Source organism: Xiphophorus couchianus, chromosome 16, assembly GCF_001444195.1.
Source record: "Xiphophorus couchianus chromosome 16, X_couchianus-1.0, whole genome shotgun sequence".
Taxonomy (NCBI): Eukaryota; Metazoa; Chordata; class Actinopteri; order Cyprinodontiformes; family Poeciliidae; genus Xiphophorus; species Xiphophorus couchianus.
Genome location: NC_040243.1, coordinates 20582899 through 20605981, shown reverse-complemented (window position 1 = coordinate 20605981; position 23083 = coordinate 20582899). Strand labels below are relative to the sequence as shown.

Genomic DNA, 23083 nt, shown 5'->3' with positions numbered 1-23083 from the left:
CAGCATGTTGAAGATGGAGGTCCTGCTCAGGAGGCTGGTCTTAAAGCTGGAGACCTCATAACTCACGTAAACGGGGAGTCGGTCCACGGCATAGTCCATACAGAAGTAGTGGAGCTCATCCTGAAGGTAAAATAAAACCACATTTGGGAGGAAAACACTTCCCTGATATTACACTGCTTGTCATAAACTGATTAAAAATGTGTAAATATGTGCGATCCACAGAGCGGAAACAAAGTTACAGTCGCGACTACTCCCTTTGAGAACACCTCCATAAAGGTGGGGCCTGCCCGCAAGTCCAGCTACAAATCTAAAATGGCACGTCGCAGCAAAAGGACCAGAGTCAAGGAGGGCCAAGAGTGCGTCCCCAAAAAACAGATTAGTTTTCTCTAACTCTACTAGGAGGCTTTATTCACCTTATCGCACTTTCTTTTGTTTATTTTTCAGTAAAAAACGAAGCTCACTCTTCAGGAAAATCACAAAGCAGTCCAACCTGCTCCACACCAGCCGGAGCCTCTCGTCCTTAAATCGCTCTCTTTCATCTGGAGACAGCCTGCCGGGGTCCCCTACCCACAGCTTTTCTGCCCGCTCCCCCACACAGAGCTACCGCTCCACTCTGGAATCCCCTTATCTGGGTTAGTAAGACAACTGTCTGTAAAATAAAGCCACCGGCAAAGTCCAGTTGTTTATCATATAACTTGTATGATGTGAAAAAAGCATTTACATGACAGTTCCGCGAAATAAATAAATTATGATACGACCAAGAAAGCCCGCCTCATCCTATTGCCAACACTTTTTATAAAAAAAAAAAAGAGTTTTTTTCAAAATTAAGCAAATTTATTTTCAAAATGTCCAATTGCACAAATATGTGGTCAATGGAAACACAGCTAGAGGCTGCAAACTCCCACCTACAGACGGCAGTATTTCTTACTTCTAGTACACTGCTGCCTCAGCCTTCCTTAATGTCAAGTCTGAGATCAAAACGTTTGTATTGCAAAATTTCTTGCTAATATTACTAACGTAGCACCACAAAGTCAGTGAAATTGATTCCAAAAACTCAAAAAGGCAGTTGCAAAATCATAGAGGCACTATACAATGTTTAATGATATTGTTTATTAAGACACACCTACTGTCTTAGTATCAAAGACAGTGATAACATGACTGTGTCCTCAGGTACGTCATCCCAGAGCAGCTCTCCGGCATCAAGCACTCCCAACTCCCCAGCGACTTCCCACCACATGAGGCCCAGCTCCCTGCACGGCCTGTCCCCCAAGCTTCACCGCCAGTACCGCTCGGCCCGCTGCAAATCCGCCGGTAACATCCCGCTATCCCCTCTGGCTCACACCCCGTCCCCTACCACCTCCTCCCCTCCACCTGTTACGGGCCACACGGTGGGGAGCTCCAACACCACCCAAATGTTCCCCGCCAAGCTGCACTCCTCGCCTCCAGTCGCCCGCCCTCGTCCCAAGAGTGCCGAGCCACCCAGGTCTCCCCTGCTGCAGCGGGTACAGTCTGCGGAAAAGCTCGGGGCACCCGTCCTACCTTCCTCCTCTTCGTCGTCGTCGTCACCCTCCCCTCTGACCGGAGGAGTGTCGTTGCGCAAGCATAGCTTAGAGGTGTCTCACGGGGACTACAGGAGAGAGTCCTTCCACTGCGAACACAGTCTGCAGAGTTTGCTGGAGATAGAAGGAGAGAATGGACCTGCTCCACCCTCTCCGGCCTCGTCTTCCTCCCCTTCTTCTCCTATGGGAGCAGATATTTTATTGCTGAACCATGTGAGGAAGCTGGGGAGACAGGAATCACTGCTTAGCAGAGACGTACTTGTGACAGTAAAGGAGAAAGATGGTCCATCAGCGTCTGAGCTCTCTGAGTTGCCAAATGTAAGGTCAGTTTCTCCAACAGAGTCTAAGACCAGTGTTGATACGAGCAAGGCACCACTCAATGAGGTTGCAAGGAGTAGCAGAAATACGAAGGCAGCTGAAACAAAGACTAGTACCTCATCTACAGACATCAGAACAGGCGCTGGGATCAAGCATTTAGGTACAAAAGTGTCAACTTTGGAGGCAACAGACTTTCAGGCCAAAGCTGGCGAGAAAACTCCAGACATATCCAAGAGACCACAACAAGACACAAAGCAGCAGAGTGTGCAGACAGATGCGTTACATGTTACCAAAACTCAGGAGAAGACAGAAGAGAAAGAAAAAAGCACTGTAGGTGTAGATGTAGAGAAAGCAAACCTCCAGAAAACATTGACCACTGAGCAGTTCAAGCAGCATATAGGCTCAGAGACTGGAGATAAAAGTGGAATCAGTGGAGGCGACATGGCAACTGATACGACGAAGACCAAAGTACCTGGACCGCCAGTTCCATCCCTGGCTAAAACGCACTCAGCACCCAGGCTCAGAGCAGAGAAGTCGGCAAGCAGCAGCCGTGGCGTCAAAGAGGAGAAGGCTCAACTGGAAGTCCTGGAGGAAAACCCAGCGTCCCCTTCCTCAAACGCTGCCTCGCCATGCTCAAGCAAACTACGGGCCATGTCTCCGGGGGACAAGACCACCTTCGTCACCCAACTCACGAGTGTGGCTAAGACGGTCCTGGGTCCCATGAAAGGAGGGTCTCAAGAGGGCAGCAAAGTGAAAGACGCCTCAAAGTCAAGTGAGGAGAAGAAGGGAAGCACAGTGGGGAAAGCAGAGGCCTCGTCCACAGGGGTCCACCGAGGGGCTCGGGGCTTCACCACGGCCACTGCTCACTCTGAGAAAGGTAACAGTCGGAGCGCTAAACATCACTCGTGATGTGAAAGCTTCAGAAACACAGACTGTCCCATGTAATGCCTTTAACTGTAGCATCAGACTGACATAACATATGAATTTGTATGAGGCAGAGATAGCAATGCCTGAACAAAAATATATTTAAAAAAAATACACCAAATCAAAAAGAAGTAGAAAAGATGTCAAAAATGATCAACTACTGTTGTGAAAATGTGCACATGGTGTTTTGATGTAGACCTGTGTATGTACTGTATGCTCATCTCAACATGTTGTGTATATTGTAAAAAAGAAATGCATATGTCTTCATGCATGTCTGATTAAGGAGAATGACAGACTATTTAAACAAGATGAATAATATACTGCAGACCTTGAGATAGAAAACACTGTGAACAACCTTTCAACTTGACAAGCAGACTTTTGACTGTGTAGAAGTGGGATTCTGGTAGAAAAGGGCATTACTCACATTCCAGCTATTGGTTTCAGGGATGTCGTTTAGTTCTATGCTGTTTTTATTTGAAGTTCAGGTACTAAAATGTGTCACCGATAGAGTGGGTTTTCATGCTTTCAATGCCTTGCAAAAAAAAAAATGCCCCTTGAACTTTTTCAAAGCTTTCGCCACAAATTCTAAAATGGATTTAGGTCTGTACTTTGACTAGGCCATGCCCTTTGAGCTAAATCTTTCAACAGGTTGTCTTCTAGTATTTTTCTGTACTTCAAATTATGTCTGTCCTCAAAAGACTACAAGCACCAATTTAATTTTGACACTATAATTTGCATATTCTATAATCTACCGAGAGATTGCATTTATGTTGCTCTCTACATAAATGCATAAATAAATACAATAGGTTTTTTTATTTTGTTCGGTGTGAACATGGTAAATGTCAATACTAAATAATGTAGTAAATATAAATGTCTAATTACCTGAAGGATTCTTAAGTCAATAACCAAAACTTCAACACAGATGTCAAACTTTATTCAACATGTTTACAAAACAGCCAAGTAAATTACTGCTTTAGAATTTATCTGCAAAATTTGATTTAAGGGAAGCTAAGTGTGTTTAACATTTTCAAAGTTAGCAAAAACAAAAAAAATTAGCTCCGCTATTAGCATGTTAGCGAATTAGTGTTCCCACCTCTGACTGGAATATTATGATTTTGGCCAAAGTCAAGCTTTATTCCACTGAATAAAGCTTGAAAGTTTTATTCAGTGAGTTTGCAAAACAGCCAAGTGAATTAGCTTTAGAGTTTATCTGGAAATTTTAATTTAAGGGAAGCTAAATGTGCTTAATGTTTTAAAGTTGGCAAACGCACGAAACAAAAAACTAGCTCCGCTATTGGGCTTGAACTTCGTCACCACAGCGAAACCGTCAAAACACATCAAATTTCAATAAAATACATTGCGGTTGTAACATCACAGAAGGTTCAAGGGGTATAAATACTTTTGTATGGCACTGTCATTTTGTACTTTGTTTAGGTAATTGAAGGTGTCACAAACAGAATGTGACACCTTCTGTATGGTGGGCTGAGGAGTCGCTGTACACACAGCAGAAACTGGACCAAGAAACCAAAATGCTTGCAGTGACAGAGTTGAAGGATGGAGCAGATAGTTTCCCTCGGCTCTGTTTAAGGGCCGACTGTCAATGGGATTGAGAGGAATACATTAGATGAACTTGATCAGGGACACTATGCAATGTGCTGCCAATGCCACTATTGTCCCATCTTTTTGTGTCTCCTGGGTGTCCAAGTTTACATTGTGCTCCAGACAAATACAGAAAACAGCATAAAGCTTACAATAACTCAAGCAGACATATATTGTTTCATTTTTAAAGGTGGTGTCTACTGGTTATAGTGATATGTGCAATTCTATATTTTAGATTAAAGTATGTACAATATGTTCGCTCAGAGCGTGGTAGCAAGTAAAGATGCACATGGAAAGTAGCATTTAGAGGAGAGAGCAGGTTTCCTGTCACTCTTTTTCACTCACGCTAAGCTACAGTTCGTGGTATCATATTAGGTGAAACGGGAAGGGCCAGTGTTTTTACTTAAAGGTTATGTGGTCATCTTTGTTGTTGTTGGGTTTTTTCTTACTTAAATGTTAAACAATATGCAATCCATCAGTGCTCAGTCCTGTAACACTGAGCATCACTGTCTGTGAGAAAAGCCTGGAGCATAGATTTGTTCAGAGTACCTTAGTGGTGAGGTCTTCGTTTGTTGTTTGTGTGTTAAAATGTAGTGTCAAGGTATCGGACTTGTCTTAGACTGCCACCTTGTGGACAACATGACATAGAGCCAGAAGTTTTAGAGAACAGGAACGTTAAGTGTCCCATATCCTCAGTCTGTGGAACTTTTGTTTGTGCATAGTTTATAGTTTTTATGCATAGGCAGACATGTTTACATTGATTTCAATTACAATCTCCATCTTATCTCTCATGATGTTGTAGTTTTAGCAATAAACACCAGTGTTTCGTGTGTGACCAAATTGCACTTTATGTTGCGTTTCATCGATACATTTATAGTCAGTACTTTACATTCACTGTATGAAAAGACAGTTGTTTGTTTTTTGTGTGTGTTGTTGTCTGGTTTACGCCAAGTTTCCTTTTGTCAAGATTGCTAAAATGATCTCTATTAATTATATGTTGCAATTATGAGAGAAATGTATATTTAGATTCGTCTCTTTCTCTCCAACAACAGTTTTCTGGAATTTTGGCCCATTACTCCTGATACAACAGAGTCAGGATTTTCAGTTTTTTATTTAACCAGGGAAAAAACTAATTGAGATTAAAAACATTTTCTTTCCCAAGAGTGTCCTGCCCTGGATTTGTAGGTCACCTTACATACACCTTTTTAGCGCTGCCTAAAATTACTATGATGTTTTATGATGTCCACTACAAAACGTTGATCTTGTGGTCTTCAAGCCGGTTTTTGTTACTAGGCTCCATGAGTAGGTCGATTGTCCATTTAGAAGACCGCTTTGTGCCCAAACTTTAAGTCCCAGATGATGTTTTGAAATCTGACAGGTGCACCTGTCCCTCCCGCAGCAACAAAATTCCCCCAACATGATGATGCCATCCCTGTATTTCACAGTTGAGATGTTGAGAAGTGGAAAAAAAATTATTTTGCAATTGTGGTGTTTCCATTAAACAAGAAACTCAATTAAAATCACGCGTGAATAAGTTTGTTCACGCAACCATGCCGCCATGATTCTCCAACCACTTCTTGTTGTTTTCTTCGTGGTTTGCGCCAGTGGCAGCATCCAGTTGTTGATGATGTAAAAGGGCTTTCCATTGCAATTTTGCGAGAAAAACTACTTTCAATATGGACACAAACCACCCCATCCTAGTGGTAAAACTTTTTCTAAATCAAAAGAACGAGTTTTTTCAAAGTGTCCCATTAAATCTGTGCAAAACTTTGTATAATTCTTTTCCTAATTTCTTGTGACTTTACGTAATGAAGCAGTATCGTGCCCTCTTAACTTAAATTCAGCATAAATTAACCTATCAGAAGCTTTAAAAGACCATGTCAATACTTCATATGGCCTTCAATATCTTATAAAGCAAATTTTTAAAAATCCTCTGACATTTAGCAAACACAAATAATTTTGGTAATCATAACTGACCAAAAGGAGGAAATGTAGTTTGAGATAATGTCGGACAGTTTAAAAAACTGGTTCGTTTTTTCTTCATAGAGTGAACATAAACGCCTGGCTTCCAGCGTACATGTGGGAAGAGTTCCAGCTTTTTTTTACATTTCTTTCTTTTAAATTCTATTTATTGAATTTTGTATTTATTTATTTAAGATGCCGATGTACTGTTGAAAATATTCCGCGTAATATTGAAATAGATCATTAAATACCCCACCATATATGTGTGGTCGAAGTTGCTAACATTACTGTCGTGTCCATGTTTGTCCAAGTGTTTGACCTTTTTTCTTTCTTTTTTTTACAGCAGCTCTTGTGAATAACTAATGTCAAATGAAATTCCAACTAGAAAGGAAATAAAATGTGTCAGAAACCCTTGGTATTATCTGAGATTTTTTTTTTGTGTGCGCTTTCTTCAATGGTGCATTGTGGTGCACATCTAGGTCAAAAAGTTCTGTTTAGATCTTATCTTGAGTCGAGAACCTGCTTGTTTGCTGTAATCTCTATGCATACTGTTTTCCATTTTGGTCATGTGATCATTTGTGTTGGTCCAAATAAAATACGCTCACGTTTATAGCTGTAATGTTACAACCAGTGGAAAATGTTTAAATGAAAATGAAAGCCAACACCAGTGCAGCCTGGGGAAAATTTTGCGTGACCCTGGAACGTAGTTTAAATATACCGCAAATTTGGCCCTCCAGCCATTTGAGCTAATCTTTAAGAAGATTTTCCAATCTTCTTAAATTTAAAGATACAAAGTACTTTCTTTCGTGAGTCATGTTTTTTCCCCCCCTCTTACTTAGGGCCACAAACATCCAGCGACTTTTTATTTAAAAACAGACTTGGGCACGTATAAAGTTTGGCTAAAAACAGCCAGTGCTTTCACAGAAAGATCTCATTGACTTTTAATTGTAGCCTTAAAAACTATTTCTATGCCAACTAGACATGCTTTTGTACAGTTTTCTTTGGTAGGCAAAAATATACGAGACTCTTATATGGACCTACTATAATATGCTGTTCTTCTTCCTCTTTGTTTCATTAAAATATTGTATATGTTTAATTACTTGCAGGGTAAATAAAAAGAAAATAATCCCAATAAAATCATTAAACTTATTTGAAATGGGAAAGCTGTTTTCCAGTGTGAAAAAAGTCTGGGCAGCCTTGCTGCCATACTTGACCCTGCCACAGTCTCAGAAGTAGTCGAGTTGACCCCGCATGAGCTTTTTGACCTTTTTGCCTGAGGTGTCCTACTATTTTTGTGTGTGTGGCTTCGGGAACTGATGGGCTGAACAAGGGACACCGCCTTCGCTTTCCCCGTCGTCCGACAGTGACGTATCCCTGGTTCTTACCGAGCGTCGACCTGGAACTGCGGGAGGGTTGAAGAAAAAAAAACCACCAAGACGACACATCTTCTGAGCCAACGGTTCCAAGCTGTTTTAACATAAATTCGGTTTTGCCGCCCTTACATTCCAGATATCTCAGATTGTCTTATGACTAGATGTTTTAGCGATATAAGATATCGCTAATTATATTTTGACTAGACAAAATGCTTATTTGAGATATCTCTAATTACAGTCTGACTAGTCGAAATGACGTCAGATTTATCATTGAGTTGTATGGAGACTTCAGTTCAAGATGTCTACAATGAATTGCTGACTATCTGAAATGCACATTTCAGATATGTACAATTAAATTATGACTAGTCATAAAGTAAATTCAAGATACTTCTATTTTAGTTTTGACTAGTTAGTCATAATTCTAACTAATTCTATCATTCAAGATATCTTAAATGTATTTTTGGATAGGAGGTATGCAGTTTTGACTAGTGAAAATTCAATTACAGACATCTTAAAATCAAATAATGACTAGATAAAACTAAATTAAAGATATTTTGAATTGTAATTTTGACTAGTCAAAATTCCTTTTAGGATATCTCTAAATGAATTAGAGATCTCTTGAATTACAGCTGTTCAATTTAAACTATCTTAAATTAACATTCTGACTAGTCAGAATGACATTACTGATATCTTGAAAATGTATTCTGTACAGTCAAAACGTCCCTGACTTATGTGTCAGGGACACATAAGTCAGGGACACATAAGTCAATTTGAAAGTTTGATAAAACAATGACAAATAGAAAAACTGACAAAAGATAAGTGCATTCGGTCTGTCGGAAACGAATAAACAGGAAATTCTTTGCATATTTGAGAAGCAGTCTTATAGTTAATGAAGTTTTGCGTTCTCCGCATATCCAACATTGCCGAGCTCTTCCTACATTGTGGCATTTACTGACAATTTTGTGCAGGAAACATAAAATTCTGCAGGCAACTGTTTGGACAGCACAAAGGGCCTTCCACGCAATTCTTAATTTTAGATAGCTAAAATTGTGATTTTGACTAGTCATAATTAAGTTCAAGATATCTTAAATTGCAATTACGGATGTGTCCCGTCAAATGACGGACCCAGTGTCGTAATTTGAGATATCTTGAAGGAATTGTGACTCGTCAAAATGTAATTGAAGATATCTCGAATTATTATTATTATTACTAGTCAGAATGTAAACGCAGCTATCTTCAATTACCATTCCGGATAGTCAAAATGTAGTTTTGTCTAGTCAAAATGCGCAGTCAGACGAAACCGAATTTATGTAAAAACGGCTTGCCATATTGCCACAGCTTGTGCAGCAGAAGAGAGAGAGGAAAAGAGAGAGAGCGGCTCCCTGCGTTTGACCAATCACAGAAGGCCGAGTACGTGACCACCATAAACAGGAAATGACTTCGCTCTGTCCTCTGTTGCTGTTTCAACGCTCGACAGTTCGTAGGTTGGAGTCGAAGGAACCGCAACACAACAAAAACCAGCGCGGCGGTGCTTCATAAATGTAGTCAGAAAGTATCACAGTTTGGACGGAGGAGAAATGACGACACCACAGAGAAGGTGAGCTTTATTTTGCTGACGAGGACCCGCTTAAAAGTGTACTATAACGGCTGGAAGTCATTAAAATGGTCCCATGGTGATATATTGTCGTTGCAAATCACGTGCAAATCCCGTAGAAATTCTTGGCCCTGATGTGTATTACCTGCATTTAAGACTCCTACACGAAGAGCACAAAGTACGTTGACTTTGTTACTGTTCAGAATAGAAAGTAGGATCGGATCTAACAAAGTAATGTTTCATCTGGATTTTTATGTTTTTAACCATTCTCCCTAAAATTACGAAATATTAATATTTTTAAGCCATCAAATGTCTGAAATTTTACTTCACTTACACGTTTTATTTGCTTTTAGTCTACTTATTTAGATTATTAAACTAATTATGATAAGAAATAGATCGTGTTTCCTCTCACCCATTTTTTCACGTTTCCGCCCAGAAAATTAAAATGTTAATAATGTTTAAGAACAAAATTTTATGTTCCTAAATAACAAAGCAATAAATTAAAAATAAGAACATTTTTCTGGTACACCTTGATTGTGGTCTTACCTGCTAAATCTAACTTTATTCAGTTTTTTTTCTGTAATGACTATAGCTTGGCATGTTCCAATAATTGACCAAAGAGTGATATTGTTTTGATCATAACTAAGCTGCTTTTCTGTTACGAATGAGCGTAAAGCTTTCAGTATGTTGAAAAAGTTTTAATTTCGCAATTGCGCTTTTTCCTTTAAGTAAGAAACACAATTAAAATCGTGTGAATAGGTTAGTTAGATAAGTCAGAAAATAACATGATCCTCCAACTACTTCCTGTCGTCGTCTTCTGCGTGGTTTGCACCAGTGGCAACGTCCAGTTGTCGATCATGTGACTTGTGTAATGCAAAAAAAAGTGCTTCCATCACAGTTTCACCAGTTTAAATGTGGCCAAAAAAACTCGCCTCTTGTTAAAAAAAACAAGAGTTTTGTTGAAATTGATGTTTCCTTTGAGTGAATTTATTTTCAACATTTTCTCCACCACTTAAGAGTCGGTCACATGCCTGTTATGGACTTGCTGGAAGTGGAGCTTCGTGGACTCATCCGTTCAGCAGCCAATTCTCCACAGTGGGATGGTGTAGTGACGGTTGAACAGGAACAAACCTTGTTTTTCTGCATCAATTACATTTTCTCTTTTTAGGTCAGGGGTGTCCAAAGTGCGGCCTGGGGGTCATTGATGGCGCTTGGAATCATTGTATGTGGCTCCTGACCGCAACATGTAGCCCTCTGACACTCTTTGTAATTTTCTTTTCTTCAGGATGAAATTTTCCATGCCAAGTTTATAACTTTTTAAGCTGAAAATTATACCAATAACTTTTCTTTACTTAGAATTTTAAATTTATTTTTTTTTGCTTTTATTTCTATCTCATAATAAGCTGTGTCGCAAACATCCGTCATGTTTGTCTTCAAACACAGACTCAGGCACACTCATGCATTACATCTGATAATGGATATCAGGTATAACGTCTGATATCCAGAACCAGCAAAGTTGCAGAAGAAGATCTGTATTTTTGTGGCTGGAAATAAACTAAAAACATTTTACACATCAGACTTTAAAAGAAAGAAAAAAAAGAAACTAATAAGCTGAAACAGTGAAATGACTGTAAATGTTAAGGCAAATAGTTTTTTTTATTCATTTATTGCATTCATTTACAGTTTAAAATGAACATGTTGACACAAACAAAAGTTCTGAATGAAAAAAAGGTCAAATATGACATGTTTTATTTATTGTTGTGGAGGTAAAAGAGAAGAATTCACAATAATAATTAAAAGTTTTCAATTGTGGGGGTGGGGGAATAGAATGTTGACCCCTGAATACTTTGAACTTGGGCAAAACATTTGGACACTACCTGCCTAGGGGCTTATCTTGTGAGGGTCCTGACCCTTAGCTTGGAAATCAGCAGACTGAAAGCATCTGTAACCAAGCAGTTCAATAATGCCAATCTTTGTTATAACCAACCATTACAAACAAGTTAATTTATTTTTGGTGTGTGTTTTTTTTCTTTCATTTATTTTCGTCCGTTTCCTCCATTTTGCACTGCAGCTGACTGACCCAGTGCCCGGCCGCAGCGTTCTCTGATAGTGTGTGAAGTCTTTCACATCAACCACAGTGTGGTGACAACTATGACTGTGCCGGTGTCGCTGGGAACCAGCAGCAGCTGCAGCAGTTAAAGTGACATACCTGAAATTCCATTAGTCGCAGGGTGCTGTCACATGTCTGCTGTCTCCGTTTATTATCTCACTAAGTGATTTGCTTTGGTTTTTATTGGCTGATCCGACGCGGTGGGAAAGGAGCTCGTTTGTGCCAGTAGAAGCAGTGGGATTCATTGTGGACGGCTACTTGTGTCACGTGTGGGCAGTGGGAAACGGTTAACGTTTTATGTTCTGTGTTTTATGGCGCATAGAGCTCTGTGGTGATCAGGAGAGATGGGAGCAGCACTACTCACTCGGACATGGTGATTGGCTGGCTGTAGTCATGGACCCCACCACGTCCTCCACCTATGTTTACGGCAGGTCCGCCGCGGTCGACCAGTTGGATGACTGGGACCTCCTCCCCTCTGTGTCTGCTGGGTCTTTGAGTCAGGAGATGTGCTACGAGGACCGGGTTGCAGGGGACAAAAGCAAATTGAAATCCAAGCTGGTCTCAGCATGGAACAGCGTCAAATATGGTCAGTTTGTTTTTTTGTTTTTTTTATTGTTCCCTACATGTTAGAGATACAAACAATTAATCTACTTACGATTAAGTATTCATTAATGGTTTATTAGGTTAAAATTCATTTTTTAGTCAATTAAGTACTGACATCCGCTTAGATCTTCTTCTAGTTTTGTAGTTTGGCCGCCATCCAGCAGAGGGCGTCATCCTTGGGGTTCCAGGATTAAAGATGGTGACGGTACAGAAGAACGGGAAAGACAGATGACTGTTCAGAGTCCGGTGCGGGACATAAAATGCACTTAATCCGCTTCTGTTTTGAAATAAACACTCGACAAGCTCGTTAAGTTTGACCTTAATTCAGCCGAGCTGCATGGCAAAGCGTATCAATATCACTGATATGCTACAAAAGGGGGGAATATCTACGACGGCGTATTATGGTCGCGGTAGATGGGTGGAGGGGAGAATAGGAGTAAATTTCCGCCAGTTAACTCAAAAAAATTTTAGATTAATTCTCCGGGAAAAAAAAATGTGTTTTTTCTAGAAAATTTCTTGAGTTTTGTCGGAAATGTACTCTTCTTTTTCTATCTACAGCGACCCTGCATAAAAGAAAAAACTTGCAACATGACAGTAATAAACATTGTGCCGATAAGCACGGTTGAGTTTTGAAGGCTGTCCCACGTTAATGCACTTTATGGAGCCAAATTTTAATATTTCTTCAAAAGCAACCACAGACGGTACTAATATGTGAATATTTTTTTGTTTGTGGGAATTTAATTTTTTCACATATTTATTGTTTTCATCCTTTGTTTTTTTGCTCAGGAACTTAGAAGGTTCTTGTTTGGTTATATTTTGTAAATATGACTAAGTTTAATTACTTGAGAACCACAGTTTTCAGTTTACTCAGTCAGCATGTTATACAACTGACACAAAACAATGTTATAATTGAATGATTTTTTTAAAAATTCAGCATATTATAAAAAATTAATTTTGTCATGTTATGGACAGACATAAAAGGCTCTGTTTTTGAGAAAATGGACGCTTATCATTTAATTGCATAAGACTAATCAAATTTAGATTAATTTATTAATCAATACTTTGCCTCCGTACAACAAATACGTAGTTCTTTTTTTAGAAGAAGAAGAAGAATTAATGGACCCCTCTCTTTACTTCACCAGGCTGGTCCTTGAAGCAGAAATCCAAATTTAGCAAGAGCTCGCCACTCATCATGCTGGGGAAAACCTACAATCTCAAAGACAGCGGTGCGGTCAACCAAACCAAACATTGGACCACGCGGCTTTTCGTAATATTTCGAAAAAGTTTTCAACTCCGTCTCTGAACCCTTTCAGGGGACGGGGAGCGTTTCCGCCGCTCCTTCGCGTCCTTCCTGTGGCTGACGTACAGACGGGGCTTCCCTCAGCTGCCGGGCTCCTCTCTGACCACAGACAGCGGTTGGGGGTGTGTTCTGCGTACGGGCCAGATGCTGCTGGCTCACGGCCTGCTCATACACCTGATGCCCGCAGGTGAAAACAAAGCAACGTTTGCAGGAGACAAAAACAACACACACAACCAGATTGATTTCGTTGAAGTTTGAGTCTACTGTTGGGTCTTAGATGTCACTTGTGTGATTGATTTTAAAGGTAACTTTGTGTTTTTGTTACTGTTAAACTAAAATCTCCAGCATGGGGAAGTGGGATGATCTCGGGTTTTCTTGACACAACACACACAATTAAACAAGCAAATATAATGTAATGGGAGAAGGAAAATGAAAACATGCTCTTTTAATTAGCTGTTTTGATAAAACTGTTGATGTGACACTTTTTTTGTGTGTATTTTGGGCCAGGCGTGGTATTTTGTTAATTATTTGTTTTACATGACAATCTAAATGTTTTTCACAGTTTGAATGACTTTCATTTAAACTGCTCGCCGGGCTCAAGTGTCCACAAATCGCACAGTTGTTGTTGGGCCTGAAACGATCGATTCGATTAATCGTGGTGAATCGATGATTGAAGTAATTGTCAACTAATTTAATATTCAATTAATCACTGACTCGAGTGTACAGACTCAATAAGTCATTTGCTAAAAACACATTTAGAGCGGTAATTAAGCCAAGAATGTACAAAAATAGACACATTTTTGCTTTTAAGATTAAGAAGCCTTCTTTGTTGTTTGAAAATAGAATAAAATTATTTGTTTATTTGCATATTTGTATGTATTTCTAATATTTTATAAAAAAGCTTAAATGAGAAATCTGCAGAATGTGCCAGTTTTAAAAAAATCTATTTAATCAGAACAATCAAAAGATTAATTGATAACCAAAATAGTTATTAGCTTCACGCTGCTAACTTAAATGTTACGACATTCAAATGAAACCCTTTTAATTTACAAAGAGAACATCACTGAAACTGTCATAGAGTCACACATGGCGGTGAGTAAGCATGAGAACTGTCACACCTATAACTGCTGACAACATTGAGAACAGGAACAAGATGCAATTTTATAGAAGATTGTATCGCTGCAGTTAGCCCTGTCACAGTAAAACAATTTGCTGGATGATAAATTATCACAGAAATTACTGCGATAAATGATAATATTGTTGTTTTGAGACCATATTCAAGTAATATAATAGTAATGGCATAACAATGCAAGTTCACTCTTAAACTGAACAAATTAACTTTGTACAGAACTCTTCACTCTGGAACAGTAAGATATTTTAAATATCCAGAGTGAAACGCAGCAAATGAAAACAACGAAAAAAACGAAAATAAAAACCACACACAACTGAAATCATAAATAAAATGGAATCATGAAGTCTCCATAAACAAAATTTCCCTTAAAAAAATATGAATCATCAGAATGGAAATGATCAAGCTCATTCTAACTTATCTTGCGATTTGATGAATTGTTTACCTGCCTATGGCGACAGGCGTAGCTGCAGTGAACTCACAGACGTCAACTCTTTCAAAATCGAATAAAATGGAAAAATGGTCGCAGCAAAAACTGCAGCTACAAAGCTTGCAAAACTGCTAAAAACTTTTTACTTCCATGACTGCATGATGTAATTGAGTAACATTTTGGGGGGAAAAAATAGTCTCTGAACTTCTTCTAGACTGGACTTGGCCTGTGCGGTACTCAGCCGTCAAGGACGACCTGGACCTGCTCCACCCGGCCGACTGGACGGCAGGGGAAGTCGGGAGTAAGAGGGGGCGGAAGCTGAGCGTCGGCTCCCTCCTGGACAGACCCATGGAAGCCACACACAGGAGGGTGGTGGGCTGGTTTGCTGACCACCCCACGGCCCCGTTCGGCATACACAAGCTGGTGGAGCTGGGGCAAAGCTCGGGGAAGAAGGCCGGCGACTGGTACGGCCCATCCATCGTGGCTCACATCCTGAAGTGAGAAGTGAATGAATCCCTCGCAGCTGTTGGAGCGTCAGAGCGAGAGATTCTTCGTACTCTGACGGTGAATGTGGTCCTGTTTTCAGAAAAGCTGTGGCGGCTTCGGTGGATCTCCCCAATCTGGTCATTTATGTTGCACAAGACTGCACCAGTAAGTGGTTTCCACATTACATGTGTAAACTAGAGATGTGCTGGTCAGGTTTTCTTTGTCTTAACCGATTTCCAATTTTTTTTTTATTACGGTCTAACAACTATAATGATGCCATGTCATGTAAAGTCGGCTATTTTTGGCTTTACATTGTGTTTAAAGTTATTCCCACATCAAAAACATACCTGGAGTGTTGCCTTGATTTGTACATGCATGTTTGAGAAATCCTTTAATCTCCCGTGGTAACCTTTCAAACCATGCAAACGCCTTTGAGCTCCTTCAGACTAGCCAACAGCAATTAGCAAACACCAGTTGGCATCATGAGTTCTTTATAGGAGCTACTTCCCCTTGAAAGGCTGATTTAAAAACGTTGTTAAAGGGTTAACAACATGATGACTTCCTGAAGGCGGAGTTTCACAAAGAGCAGGAGCTTCTTAAAGAGACAGAGACCCAATTTCAAGGCATTGAATTACGATGTGAAATTTATTTAAAGTCATATTTGATATATGAAGCATTTTTATAACAACTGAAAAGTTACATAATAACTTTTTTGTGCTATAAAATGGCACTACATGCCTGGAAGATATGTAATGCTACCCCTTTTATAGGTTGGAGAAGTTTTGAATCCAGCAGGATTACAAAATGATTCCATCAATCTGTATACAGCTAAAACAATATTTGATTTCCATTAAACTCAAAAAAGTGAATCAGAGCTGAAAATAATGAGATTTCTTTGGTTTGATGCTTTTAATGGATGAGAAAAAAAAATTGTGATTAACAAAAAACAGTCAGTTTTCAACCTAATTCCAATTGGTGCATTTCTAATAGTAAATATGAAGCTGAATTACCCTTTTAGCTCAGCATCCTGTAGTTTAATAGTTTTTATTACTTTTCTTTATTTTCTTATTTTAGTCTACCTCCAGGATGTCAGAGGGCTGTGTGAACGGCCCCTCCCTCAAAGCTGGAAGTCCGTCATCGTCCTGGTTCCTGTCCGGCTCGGAGGACAGGAGCTCAATCCTTCCTACATCCCCTGCGTCAAAGTACTTGAACCATACATGGCTCTGTTGTTAATGAGGAGAGAATTAGCATCCTATGACCAGAGATGTGCTAATCAGTCAGCGAGAGTCTGGAATGAGACAATTTTTGCTCAATAAAATAGGCTAAAATGTCCAGAAATTGCATTTTTATTCTGTTCTACCTGCTAAAACAACAACAAACAGGTATGCACAGGTATTCATGCATTTTCTTTCTAGAAACTTCTGATGCTGCAGTGCTGCATCGGGATCATTGGTGGCAAACCAAAGCACTCTTTGTTCTTCGTTGGCTTCCAGGGTACACTTGGTGACGTCATGACAATATCTGATCCATCTAATCTCTGTTTTTAAATAAAAATTCATTTTGCCTTCCCTCCACCCCTGTTTTGATAAAGACGACCATCTGCTGTACTTGGACCCTCACTACTGCCAGCCTGCAGTGAACATAAAAAAGGACAACTTTCCCTTAGAGGTATGAGTTAGCATTTCACTTCCTTCCCTTTTTATCACTTTCTGTCTCGTTTCATCTGGTGACACCTGCTCAGTTTATCAACCGTTAAAACATAGTAAAAAAAAAAACATTCATGCAAATATAGCTTGTCATTTTTCTGTCGGTTCAGATTTCTGTCTGAACTGACAGAAATTAGTTCTACACTATTAAAAAAAAATCCCTCTTTGCTGATCATTTTCTAGATTTCACTGTGATCGTCTCATATTAAAAGGCCAAACTTTATGTATTATAGGGGGGCTTTTATGTGGCAAACCAAAAAAAGGTGCTGCATAATTGTGACGTCTGTTGTCCCTGAACAATGATTAACTTGTCTAGCTAAAAACAAACAGGACAAGGTTAAAATTACTTGCGTACACAAATTCTGTCAGTACAAACAGTAAACAGAATTTTGAAAACCATGTTTTCAAACTTATTTTTCTTTTACTTTAAAATTAGTCTACGACAAAAGAAAATCCCAATAAGATACAGGGTTGTTCTTGGTTGTAATATGGCAAAAAGTGGAAATGTTGTGTGAGTATTTGCATATCAATGTGAATGTTTTTCTGATCTTTTCTCTCGTCTCTGTTTGCAGTCGTTTCACTGTAAGCAACCCAGGAAAATGGCCTTTTCCCGCATGGATCCCAGCTGTACCATAGGATTTTATGCAAAAGATCAAAGTGAGTTTGAGCTCATGTGTGCAGCTGTGAACGAGGTACGATTTTCTTCTTGCTATTCATCAAAGGTAGCATTTTTTATTAAAGGGGCAGTGTTGTGTAAAATTGGCTTTGACATAATGTTATAATGTTACGCCCTCATCAAAAACACACTTGGAGTGTTGCTTTAATTCTTTCATGCATGTTTGAGAAATCCTTTAATCTCCTGTGGCAACTACTCAGCTGTGCTAAACGCTTGGGTGGACCTAGCTCCGCCTTTGAGACAAACTCCTCCGCTGACAGAGCAGCAATCCCCACGACTCCCCTACTCGGCTCCTTCAGACTAGCCATCAAGATGGCTAAAACCAACAAAATGACAAAAATTAAATTCAGAAAACATCTTTGTGACATAAAATGAATAAAAACGTTAATTAATGGGGGGGGAAAACCTCTAAATCAATGTATACATAATGACAATAGAATGCTTTGACCTTTTTGCATTCTGCACCCAAAAACGAACCAAGTATGAAACTACTGTAAAATTGTATAACTTATAAAAGCTAAACTAAAGCTAAACAATGTTGACTAACTAATAAAAACTAGAAAACTCACTCTAAAACCCAGCTCAAACTTATTAGAGTCACAACAAAATTAAATTAAGCTACAATAAAGAAACCCCCAAACTATTCTAACACGGCTAGCCAGCAGCAATTGGCAAACATCTGGTGGAACTGCAAATCTGCTGAGCTCATTATTTGAGCTACTTCTCAGTAAAAATGTTGCTAAAGGGTTAATAGAGGAGCCATCTGATAATTTCCTGAAGGCTGCGAGCTTCTTAAAGAGACAGAGGCCCAATTTCGAGGTGTTAAATTACAAAGTCAAATTTCTTCTAAGTCATATTTGATATATAAAGCATTTTTATAACTGAAGGTAAAATAATTACTTGATTTTGCTATAAAATAATACAATGTGGCTGGAAAACACATAATACCTCCCCTTTAAATTCAGAGAGGCTTAAACAGATATTTCGATGTGCTTTAATCTTAAAACTCACCGCTTTGATGGACGCGTTCTGCTCCGCAGGCCGTCTCCATGTCGGCAGAGACGTACCCCATGTTTATATTCTCCGAGGAGAAGCGTCGAGACGTGGAGGAGGAAAGCATCAGCAGCAGCATCACTTGCATCCAGAGAAACGACAAACTGAATAACGAGGACGGCAACAGCATGGACGAGTTTGTTCTGATATGAACAAGAAACGGAGGAGATGGGCCTTTTGTCTGTGCGGAAACTGTTGAGGATTCGCAATCTTCCCTCTTCGACAAGCTTGCAGGACTCAGCCGGGAACACACAAGTTCAGTGACTATGAACTGACCAGGTTTTAGTCGCCTCTCTGCTGTATTTTTATCGGTGTTTTGTGCGTCTGTGAAATTGTATTTATTCCAAATAAAAAAACATTTGCGTTAATTCCTTTTAGCAGAAGAACTCAGAGGAACAAAAGTGTCACTTGTTTGGCATTAGCGTTGTAACACGAACCGGCTAAAGGGAAGCATTGCAGTGCAATGTGTGTGTTTTATGCTCATGTGGCTAGATAAGCTGCTCTTTACATAGCCTGGAAAAGCGGATTTCTAAGTTTTAATTTATGACCTTGTTTGAATTTAAACAAAATAATAAAACATGCTCTCTAAATGTATGTTTTCCTATGAAGCATTTGTTCATGACGGCTTGTTGTTGGTGTCTTTTAATGGCAATTCACCCATTTATCTGTTTGTGAACAAACTCCTTTGAAGACATCCCACATCAGTTTATTTTTCTATAAGTATTCTTAGCAAATATTGAGGTAAATGACCATACAATGTTCCAAAACTACTCTTGAATTCAATGTAATTATAGATTATTGTCCCTACTGGCATTCACGCAAGTTCTTCAAACATATTGTCGTCAACTAAAGCGAACTCCGCATGCTATGATTGAAAGAATCATTTTTAGCCTTTAGGCATTTCACTTCTTCCTTTGTGGTCTTCGACTAAGCGGTTACATGAGACTCGCTGATCTCTCACTTCCATCTTTGTGCAGTCTCAAGCACCATAAAAGCAGCTTTGATGTCTTTTGTACCTTGTTGAGATAATTTTGTTTGACTCTCATGCTCGGTTTGCACAACCAAGACAGAATAATAACCAAGGCTGGGGTACAAACTCGTAGTTCAGCAAGGTGAGAAGCTCCAAATATAAGCAGAGAGGCAACTCCTGTGATTACCACGATGCCTGCAGCTCTTGCTGGTCCAAGTCCAACACGTCGGACATAAGCCGGTATTTTTCCTGTTACGGAATTCTTTACATAGTCAGCATGGCGGTGTAAGTCCTACACTGGCTTGACCTTAACATCTTTAAGTACATGTACATGTGCCGGGTCACATGTACACGATAATGTGTTTACCAAGCTGCAGCAAAGGACTTTCGGTTCTACAACAACAATTCTGATTCTTCAACAGAACATCCAGCGCCTTGAAAAAATAGTACTGACACATTTCTGTTTTGTTACAACGAAATTTAATGTATTTTATTAGGAAAAAATGTCATTTTCAGCCTTTTTTTTACTCCGATATACATAAAATTAAATCCAGTGTAACCATTTGTTTGGAACCTAGTAACTCTAGAGGAGCTACAGGTATTCACAAATCTAGCCTTTATGTAATTCAGTCAAGAAAAGGGTAATAGTTGGGGGTTCTGTTCCTTGGAATAGTAGTCACAGTGAAAGTTGGTTCTATAAATATGCAGATGCATAAATTCTACTTTTGGTGTTTATAGGTTACAAATGACCTCTTATCTTTAATGCTGTGTTTATACACTGATCTGTTTTGGTGTAAATATAACGTTCTCCAAACACTAAAAAGGAAAGTTATTATTTGAAGACTGATTTAGCCAATAGAGAAAAAAAAGCTATTATAATTTTTATTATTATCAACCGAGTTATGGTAAGAGATTTCATTTTTGCTATAGTAAACTAAAAGGCCCTTTTGTTTTAATTTCCAGCGCTGCTCGAATTAGTTTATTACACAATAAACTAGTGTTTTAAAGAAATGTGTGAGGTTAAATCCTATTCACGTGCAATCGGGTTCCTTTCCTCCCCTCGCACGGGCTTCTCGTTCTTTCGGGCACGTAAACGCAGGGCCTGGCATGCGCGGCAGGGGGCGCTGTTGAGTCGTACAGCAAACGCTCAGAGAGACGGAGACGGGAGGGGGGTTGTAGGAAAAAAACCGACCGGGTAGGTCGCTCTTTGTTTCTGGTTAGGGGGAAAACCAAAAGACGCTGCCTCCGGTCAGAACCCAAATATTAACATTCAAACTCTCGTGTAAGTACTTTAAGTCTTTCTGTCTGTATGAGGACACTTTTAGCCACGTTTTAGTGCATTTGTTTGGGTTTACTTTAGCTTTAGTGGGGGGGTTTTCTAGAGAGAAAAAGCCCGACCGACATTACAGTGGCGCGGCAGAGTGCAATGAATGAAAATTGGTTTAGGAGAAGAACGGAGCGGCGAGCCAAGAGTACGGGAGGCGCGTTGGATCAATCAGCTCCCACAATGAGTGATGCTCCAACTTTTCACGTGTCGCCGCATCGCATCAAATATATCAACGAAATAAACGTCGTTTTTCTTACTTTTTTGGCCTGGCACAGCATGGCCGGGGAAGGCTAGCCGAACTAGCTCGCTAGCATGTTAGCAGTCGCCAGCTTCTGATGTGTTGATTCAGAGTTGTTTTTTTTTGGTAAATTGCTCCCGAGTCGGGCGGTGTTTTTGTAGCTTCTGTGATATTTAAACACTTATTTTTGACTGAACTAGGTGTACCGTTGGTATAAATAAGCTGGTTGAACATTTAGTCAATGCTGAGGTTCAGACAAAGGGTTTAAATAGTGTCAGTGTAACCTTATCTGTTAAAGCCGGCTAGGCCTAGCTAACATTAGCAATGTCTGAAACAGTTTAAATGGGTGAAAACAGGCACCGACTCGTCCATGTAAACACAGCAACAACAGAAGAGGGGATTTTTCTCGACTTTATTTCTTAAACTCGTCAGTTTGTAGCTTATTTGGATAAAAAATATGGCCCCTTAGTTTGTTCGCCTATTGTTGTGTTGCACAAAGGGACATTTAAATAACTTCTGTCACATTTCCTTTAATCCTGAACTTGTAGATTCAGCTGCGTTGCCCCAGCAACTGTCCACCTGTCAGGTTTACAGTTATGGAGACGTTTAGAAACTGACGCGGCCCTATTAAAAACATAAACCACCTCCATTTATGTTTACAATAAATCTAAAGCTAAGTGTTAAAGATGTGTGGATTATTCTTTAGGAGTGTGCCGGAAAAAATACTTAACACAAAGTATGCTAAAATGTATATCTGGAGAAACTTTGAGTAGGAAAGAATCAGCCTGTTGGTAACAGGGTTTTTGTGAAGATGGATTTTTTTTTTTTTTTTTTTTTTTTACAGAGTTTTCCAGGTGTGGAGAAGTATGGGAAAAATAGAGCCATTTAGAGATTTTATTCCCTATTTGTATGATTTTAAAAAATCCCTCTTTAGACCTGCCAGTTTATACATCTGCCTGTTTCTGTCCCTCCAATCTTTGTATTCAGAACCTGCAGAAATACCTACCATAAATTCAGAAAGAAAATTTCTGTTTATTCAAAAATGACTAAAAAGCAACAGCGAATGTTAGAATTTTGAAGAAATGTCTTGTGTCTATTTTAAAGGTCATGTAAAATTGACCTTTTTTAGCTTTACAACATGCTATATTGTTATTCCCTCATCAAAAACGTACCTGTAGTGTTTCCTTAAGTGTTTCATGCATGTTTGAGAAATCCTTGAATCTCCCCGTGACAAACATTCACCTGTGCAAAACAGCAGGGTGGACTGAGCTCCTTCAGACTAGCCAGCTGCAATTAGCAAACACCTGGAGGAACTGCACATCTGCTGAGCTCATTATAGGAGCTACTTCTCAGTGAAATGCTGATTCAAAACGTTGTTAAAGGGTTAATAGAGGTTTGATGCTGAGATAACTTTCTGAAGATGGAGTTTCATAAAGAGTAGGAGCTTCTTAAAGAGACAGAGGCCCAATTTAAAGTGTCAAATTGCAAAGTCAAATTAATTTCAAGTAATATTTGATATATATAGCATTTTTACACTAACTGCTACTTGATTATCCTTGTAAAATGGCAGCATGTGCCCAGAAAATACTTAATAAGAGACAAAATGGATGCCTTAGTGCTGTTATTTTTATGCTCCACTATATTAATAATCTTGATAAACCTTTTTTGTTTTTAGTCACTCTAATCTTATCTTCTTCTCTAGGGGTACAAATTTCCGCTGCGCGTT

The 23083-nt window shown here is 39.3% G+C and overlaps 2 protein-coding genes across 9 annotated transcripts in view; both read left to right on the top strand.

The window, feature by feature from the left end:
- LOC114160069 (microtubule-associated serine/threonine-protein kinase 1-like) overlaps positions 1-6773 on the top strand; it is a 52212-nt gene extending 45439 nt beyond the window's left edge. For all 5 annotated transcript variants that reach the window (XM_028042459.1, XM_028042462.1, XM_028042463.1 and 2 more), the window contains 4 exons: positions 4-126; positions 223-356; positions 445-632; positions 1171-6773. In XM_028042459.1, coding sequence (XP_027898260.1) covers positions 4-126; positions 223-356; positions 445-632; positions 1171-2786 — 2061 coding nt within the window. In that variant the 3' untranslated portion in view covers positions 2787-6773. The remainder of the gene's footprint in view (positions 1-3; positions 127-222; positions 357-444; positions 633-1170) is intronic.
- Positions 6774-9152: 2379 nt separating this feature from the next.
- Positions 9153-19416, top strand: LOC114160158 (cysteine protease ATG4D-like). Of its 4 annotated transcripts, none has more exons than XM_028042611.1 (11): positions 9153-9332; positions 11762-12025; positions 13185-13268; positions 13356-13529; positions 15098-15398; positions 15488-15552; positions 16462-16589; positions 16803-16881; positions 16979-17055; positions 17666-17750; positions 18810-19416. In XM_028042611.1, the coding sequence occupies exons 2-11, from the start codon at positions 11833-11835 to the stop codon at positions 18932-18934; spliced, it is 1311 nt and encodes a 436-aa protein (XP_027898412.1). In that variant the 5' UTR covers positions 9153-9332; positions 11762-11832; the 3' UTR covers positions 18935-19416. The 4 variants fall into 4 exon arrangements, with proteins under 4 accessions (XP_027898412.1, XP_027898411.1, XP_027898410.1 ...); XM_028042610.1 differs by having other exon boundaries at positions 9155-9332; positions 15116-15398; positions 17666-17785; XM_028042609.1 differs by having other exon boundaries at positions 9155-9332; positions 17666-17785.
- Positions 19417-23083: the final 3667 nt, after the last annotated feature.